This window comes from Phyllobates terribilis, unplaced genomic scaffold (genome assembly GCF_046119375.1).
Source record: "Phyllobates terribilis strain yellow unplaced genomic scaffold, ASM4611937v1 Scaffold_9__5_contigs__length_417890890, whole genome shotgun sequence".
In the NCBI taxonomy this organism is placed as follows: Eukaryota; Metazoa; Chordata; class Amphibia; order Anura; family Dendrobatidae; genus Phyllobates; species Phyllobates terribilis.
The window spans coordinates 169,127,896-169,135,192 of record NW_027362769.1 but is presented as its reverse complement, the minus strand read 5'-3'; the positions used below and the strand labels follow the sequence as shown (position 1 = coordinate 169,135,192).

At 40.8% G+C, this 7,297-nt stretch overlaps 1 protein-coding gene across 1 annotated transcript; it reads left to right on the top strand.

Annotated features, from left to right (window-relative positions):
- Positions 1–2,624: 2,624 nt before the first annotated feature.
- Positions 2,625–5,994, top strand: LOC141161857 (uncharacterized). Its single transcript, XM_073647323.1, has 2 exons — positions 2,625–3,392; positions 4,583–5,994. The coding sequence occupies exons 1-2, from the start codon at positions 2,767–2,769 to the stop codon at positions 5,097–5,099; spliced, it is 1,143 nt and encodes a 380-aa protein (XP_073503424.1). The 5' UTR covers positions 2,625–2,766; the 3' UTR covers positions 5,100–5,994.
- Positions 5,995–7,297: the final 1,303 nt, after the last annotated feature.

The window sequence follows — 7,297 nt, the reverse complement described above, 5'->3', positions numbered from 1 at the left end:
CTATATACAGAGCTCATGTGTATAAAGTAACCGGTGGTAATAACAGTGTTGTTTGATTTGTGTTTTTTATTAATGATCAGTATTGTAATATTCGGTCACTATGTCATAATATGTGGTCCGATCATGGATCATGGTGTGGCGATATTTTATTCCTGTACGTGGTATTATTCTGTCACTGTGTGATGGTCATATGTGATCTGGTCACGGTGTGGCGGTATTTGTCCCTTGTATGTGGTATTATTCGGTCACCATGTGGTGGTAATATATGATCTGGTCATGGTGTGGCGGTATTTCTCGCTTGTATATGGTACTATTGGTGTTGGTGTAGTGGATTGAGTTGTGTATGGCAGTCAAGTATTTTCTCTGATATTAATTAGGAGAAGATTCTTTATTTCTATTAGTGATTAAATACTTGGAACAAGATGCACTTAGGCTATGTGCCCACAATGCAGAAATGCTCCGGATTTTTCCTGAGCCTTTCTGCATCTCCCTGGCAGAAAAAACGCATGCGGATTGTACATGCGGATTGTACATGCTGATTGTACATGCGGATTGTACATGCGGATTGTACATGCGTTTTTCCTGCCAGGGACATGCGGATGTGAAGCGTTCTTCACATGCATTTCCGCATGCGGGTTGACAAGCGCTTTCCAAGCGATTTTCGCATCACTTGGAAAGTGCTTGACAACTTGGTCACACTATAGAAATCCATGCAACCGGCATATATAGTGTGACCCCAAAGAATGGTTAAAAATAAAAAATAGATCTATACTTACCTTCTGATGGCCCCCGGTGTCCTTATCCGATCCGTCCTGGCTTGCCGTCAGCTCGCAGTGAACTAAAAGGACCTGCCACGATGTCATTTAGTCATGTGACGGGTCACGCGACCGCCGACGTCAGCGGTCGTGTGACCCGTCACATGACTAAATGACGTCATGGCAGGTCCTTTTTAGACCATCGCGAGCTGACGGCAAGCCAGGACGCATCGGATAAAGACACCGGGGGCCATCAGAAGGTAAATATAATGTATATTTTTTATTTTATTATTTTTTTTACAGGTACTATGGTATCCGGGTCCGGAGGAGAGTCTCCTCTTCTCCAAACCCGGGTACCATCCGCACATTGAACCGCATGATATCCGGATGTGCACATGTAGTGATGCGGATTCCATGCATTCCAATGCAAGTTAATGGCGGCGAAAACGCCGCGATTCCGCAAAATAATTGTTAGTGCTGCGGATTTTTCCGCAATGATAATCCGCAGCGGAAATTTCCGCAGCATGAGCACAGCACATGCAGATTATCATTGGGGAACATCGCAGACCTTCTACCAAGTATTTAAGCATTTCTGCAGCGGAATTGCCGTTGCGGAAATGCTTAAAAAAACGCATATTAGGCACACAGCTTTACAGGGGTTCTCCAGGGAAAACAAGTAATCACCTCTCCACAGGATAAGTGATAAGTTAATGATTGGTGGGGGTCTGACTGCTGGGACCTGCACCAATCAGCAGAATGTGGAGCTTTTATCCCCATTAAACTGGAGCGGCATGTGCGACTTGACCACTGATCCATTCATTCGCTCGGTGGCTGCGAGCGTTGCACTTATTTTTTTCTGGAAGCCCCAAAGAGGATGAATGGAGCTACGGTCAGACGTCCCACCTCCTGCATTTTAAAATGGGGATAAAATTTCCCCATTTTTCCGACAGGTGCGTTTTCCAATGGTCGGACCCAAATAATCAATAAGTTATCACCTATACTGTGAAGCCCATGGATCGGTGTGGTTTAACCAAAGAACAGTTATAGTGGCGCACAGTAGATGTGCCGGAGCCGCCTGTGTTTTACAGTGGACGCTCCACTATAATGGGGATAACGGCTAACTGGTATCTGCATATGGCTGTAGGGTGGGCCCCTAGAGTCAGTTTCCCCTGTGGGCCCCAGACACCCCAGTCCGACGCTATTTTCTATCACTGTAATTGTATTGACCCCCACAAAAAAAAGTATGATGTCACTTGTACCTCATGGTGAAAAGCATAATAATTCAATTAAAAAAAATAGTAGAATTGTTCTTTTTCCATTCCTTTGTTCGTAAAATGTGAATTAAAGTTTTTCAATACGTTATATATGTGCCCAGAATAATGTAATTGAAAAACAACTTGCAACTAAAAAGCCCTAAAGAAAATTATATGATATAAGAAAATTAAATTGTGGCTCTTGGTGATGAACATCTGGATTCCAGAACAATCATCTGATAGTGGATCTTATTTCATCTTGGATAATTACAGCTCCTGTCTTAAATAATAAGTAAATTATACTAAAATGTAACAAACAATATAAAAAGCTAAGAAAAAGTGTAAAAATAAACGCAGGTCTTTGTTCTCACTGCTCTAGTGAGGTTTTTCCTTATGTAACTTGCTCATATTTTGTGTAAGTAATGATGGTAGAGCTCTCTGTATGAAATAAAAACTAAATTTCACCATTAAGATGCAGCATTGAAAAGTTAAAAATTTTACTCTGGAAACAAAGTCACAAAACACCTATGGCAATGAAAGGGTTTTCCTGTGTGGCGATTCCGCCGAAACATGTTTACTTTGTTTTTATATCACGTAATAAAAATTGTCTGTAGTGAAAATGAAAGCAAAGCGGGGAATTTCTGCTCCATTTTCTGCACAAAATATAAAGAAGACGTCAGAATAACTTGTACAGTGAGGTAACAGCTCCTGTAGACCGGACGATGTTCTGATTTCTTGGGCTCTTTTGGGGAGTGGGAATGAAAAAAGTGAGGTCAAAGAAGATAAAGAGAAGGAACACGAATAATCCATGTTTGCTGAGTGAAGATGAGAGAAAACAAGCTGAGGAAGCTAAAGAACGAACCCAACGACTTTTATCTGATGCTCTGAAGAAAAAGGAAAGTCTTCTGGTGGAAGATCTCAAGGTGTTTGGAGACCTGAAGTTAGAGGACCATTATCCATTAATCACCACAGATCTGGTGGAGGAGCTGAGCCAGGAACTAGAGAAGGTGACGTTTGCAAAAAATAAAGATCCTGAAGAAGATATTGGAGTTAATGCGTATGTATACCCCCGCTCTGAAGACAGAACCATCTATCTATGTGCACCATTTTTTAAAATGGATCCAGAATTTAAATCTCAGCAAAGAACCATTATCCACGAGGTTTCCCACTTCCTTGGATACGGTCATACAGTCCAGAAGAACAGTGACAGGGTGCAGAAGTCTCCACAGTCTATGTTGTGTCCCCAGACCACTTACTCAATCGCTTCAGCCCTGACATCATCCATGGAGCATAGAGGAACCTTCACGGACGGCTCCTACTCCTGCTGTGGTGAGACCTCCCGGGACACCGTGTGCCAGAAATCCTGGGTTTCTAAGTTCATCAGGTAGGCGTCACATACATTTCCATACAGTATATAGTTGTCTAGTAGAGACTAGACAAAAATTTTGTGCTCCTATATATGTGCTCTATTTCATTGTTTTTCATTGGACCCACTTTGAAAGGTATATTTGGCAGAAATGTGTTGTCAGAAGGGGCGACGGTTCTGTATTGTTTAGTTACTGGTTGTTGTTAATCTTTGCACCTACAATTCCGAGGCCGGAGAAACTTCCAATGCTTTTGATTTATTTTCTGTATATGTACAAAAGGAAATTAAATAAAATATATATGAATGGTAATTTCATAGTTGCAAATTTTCCCTGGAATTCCTGGGACTCTAGGGATAAGGCCACGGCTCCACTATCAGTATTTAGTCAGTATTCGGTCAGTATTTTTTCTCAGGAGTGGGAGCCAAAACCAGGTGAGGAACAATCAGAGAAAAGGTATAATAGAAACAAAACACCAATTCTGCATTTATCACCCACTCATGGTTTTGGCTCCCACTCTTGAGAAAAAATACTGACCGAATACTGACCAAATACTGATAGTGGATCCGTGGCCTAAGAGGGGTTTCTGTGAGCCCCACCCAAAACAGGGAGTTGCAAGGGCTTTCCAAGATCGTTGGGGCATTCCCGGGAGGGGTGAGGTTGGGGCGGGACTTAAATGTCTGCAGAAATTTTGGCAAGTATGTAATTTACTAATCTGTGGTTAATTACTACAAAAATATGAAGCCACAGTGTGTTGTGAAAATAACAATGACATTTTCAAGCTTGAGAACAAGCATCCATCAGTAGTAACACCCTTAGTATTCACCTATAACCAGGGTACATGCCCCATTAGCAGTCCTTCACCTAGACATATTGTTGGAGCTATGGGGGAGAATTTATTAAGACTCGGCTCCACCACTTTTGCTTACCCCCATCCATTTAAAAACACATGCGGCAAAAGGGAAAAAGTTCCCCCAAAAATTTGTGCTAAGTGTTGCAACTCTCTTTTTTTATGGCAGAAAACTTTAATAAATCCCCACCTAACCCCCATCCCATCTGTTTCCATGGACGAATCTGTTATTGAATGATAGCTCCATAGAAGACAAACATGGCTGCTGTAATTTAGTTTCTTCTTAGTTTTGGTCATTAACCTTAGATTTGCTTTACAGAAATAAAAGCATATATCAATGGAATATTTTTTTCTTTATAGAGAGATGCACAAAAAGAATCCATGGAGACAAATGCTGTTGCGGAGATATACTGCTAGTGAGGAGACAGATACTATAAGTGATGATACGGATTTATCTGATGAAGATACAGAAACCTCTGAAGACAAAGATTCTACAACAGAGCCGACAAGTACTGATACTGGGCTGGACCACAGATGGATATCTCAGGTGAAAAGACAGATAGATCTGTTAATTACACAGAACAATTTGTTGAAGAAGCAGAAAAATCTGATTAAAAAACAAAACAATCTAATGAAGGGAAAGGGTGATGTGGGAAAAAAGGCTGATATGGTGAAGCTACTGGCCAGTATGGTGACGACAAAGGCTGATATGGCTGCGACAAAGGCTGATATGGTGAAAACACTGGCCAGTATGGTAAAGAGAAAGGTGGATATTATGAAGAGAGAGGTCGATGGTGTAGATTTATTTGAGTCACAGGCCAGTGTATTGAAGACACTGGTTAAAATGTTAAAGACATTGGCTGAAATGTACCGTTGAAAGGGTCAATTACCCTAATGTGTTATAAAATATGATGGTGAAATAATATCATTAGTGTATCACTAAATGTACTGTACATTGCCGGTGTCATAATCCTAGATCAGATCAGGGGTATGATAAGCGACGAGCATTGTGACCATTCTCATATTGTAATAGTTAAAACAGTCCACGTATTATTTGCAGTCTGGAAACCATCAACAAGTTGTTCTCGCTGGTGCTATTCTCATCTCAGAAATGAGCCTACATGTTGATGTTTCCATGAAAAATCTACAAAGATGCTGACACCTGAAGTTACCGTTTTAGATTGTGAACCAAATAAATTAATATTGTTCATCTGGGACTGTGCATTTTTTTTATAAAGTAATAATATAATTATTAGACTAGAAGAGGGGGAAGCCCACTCCAAATTCTAGATGAACGTATAAAATTCACTTTATTTCAATAGTTTTAAACTTGAAAAGCAACATTGCAGCAATGTTTCGGACTGATGAAGCCTAGCAGAAGGATGGAAGGATAGAGATTATGTGAAGCTGAGCAGGAAAAGTGGGCATTATGGTAGCTAAAAGTGGGGGTGAGTAGTACTCATTATACATGGTGCCAAGGGCTATAGTGAAGGTCACAGAGGATCAAAGCAGGATGCATCAGTTTGTACTGCTGCTGCTGTCGTCTGTCCCCAATCAGCATGGGAGTTACCATCATTAGAAAAAAAGGGCGAGGAGATCTACCATAAAGGGGAGCATATACACTTACTTCTTACAGTGAAGAGCACATCTGCCAACAGAATGAAGTAGGCCTCCATAAAGGTGAGGAATTGACACAGTAAAGGAGAGCATATTGGCTTATTCCTGATTGTGAGAATTGCCACACAAAAAGAATGAGTTCTGATACCTAAGTGAGCAGAAGATTGATACACCAGAGAAGTTTAAAGACTGGTGCTTGTCTGTGAGGGACTGATACATGGTAACTGAGTGAGTATGCTGTAATAGTGTGAAAGTTGCCACACACAGGTATTATAGGTCGGTCACTCTGTCATGTGAATTTTAAGACTGCATTTTTTTTTCTCATGAAAAACATACATAATAAGATAAACCTGTACAATACAGATTTGTGGTCTGCTGAACCTCTGACTGTCTCCTATATTTGTCTAACCACTGTGGTTGCTATTGACTGTGGTATCTACGGGGTTAAACTGCCAAAATTGGAGCGAGCTTGGATCATTGCATTACTGCACCTTAATTTAAAAAAAGATTAGTTTACAAATGGTTTTTGATTAAAATATTTTAGCTTTTTGTGTTTACATCTTCTCTGCAGGCCTATGTGACACTACGGTAACAGACCAAAAGAAACTTGCAGTCGTACTTCATTGCATTTGTGCCCTACTGCTTCCTAATGCACAGTACATTTTCTATATTAGCAGGAAGCTGGGGCAAAAGAATGACAGCAGGATCAGACTACGCAGGGCTTGTTTGTTGTCTGTTACCATGGAGACATGTAAATAGTTCTTCTGTAGTATAAACACTATTCACACTCTATATTTATGGTATTTTTAGGACCTTGGCCGGCTGTTTACGGTTGCTGTGGCAGCGCATCCCTCCAGCGTCGCCCTCCCACCTCCTGATGCGTCGGAGGTGAGTGGGGACTGGTGATGTGGGACGCCAGACCAGCCACTTCCGGTTCTTGTCCAGCCGCAATAAGCGCCATCAACACTTGAACAGCTGTGGTATATATATATATATATATATATATATATATATAAAAGGACCACACTACCCTTCTTCACACATGTCCCCTTTGAAGAAGCATCAGTGAAACGCGCGTTGGGGTTCCTGCCTGTGCACCCACACCCCCACACTGGTATCCTGTCTACATGTCTTTACCCTTATTGTTTGGTACAGCCGTAGAACTAGCAGCCACTATGCTTATATCCATATTTTGAACTGACTTAGCTCTCTTTTCAGAGAAGGGCATTTACTTCTGACATTACCATTGTTATATATTTCTACATCATGTGTCTTTGTGAAATTATTAATGCATATGCACTTTATTTAGGCCACATTTGTACATTCTTTCATTTATTTTTGTTTATATGCTTTTATCTTGCACTTGCACTTTATTTGCACATAATTACTTTGCCTGACTGTATGCAATTTACTTAAGGTGCAATATATATTTATCTCCTTTGCCTACCTCATGTGCGA

Coding starts and splice junctions, on each gene's coding strand:
- LOC141161857 (XM_073647323.1), top strand. CDS start 2,767: ATGAAAAAAGTGAGGTCAAAGAAGATAAAGAGAAGGAACACGAATAAT. Junction 3,393..4,582: donor TGGGTTTCTAAGTTCATCAG/GTAGGCGTCACA, acceptor TTTTCTTTATAG/AGAGATGCACAAAAAGAATC.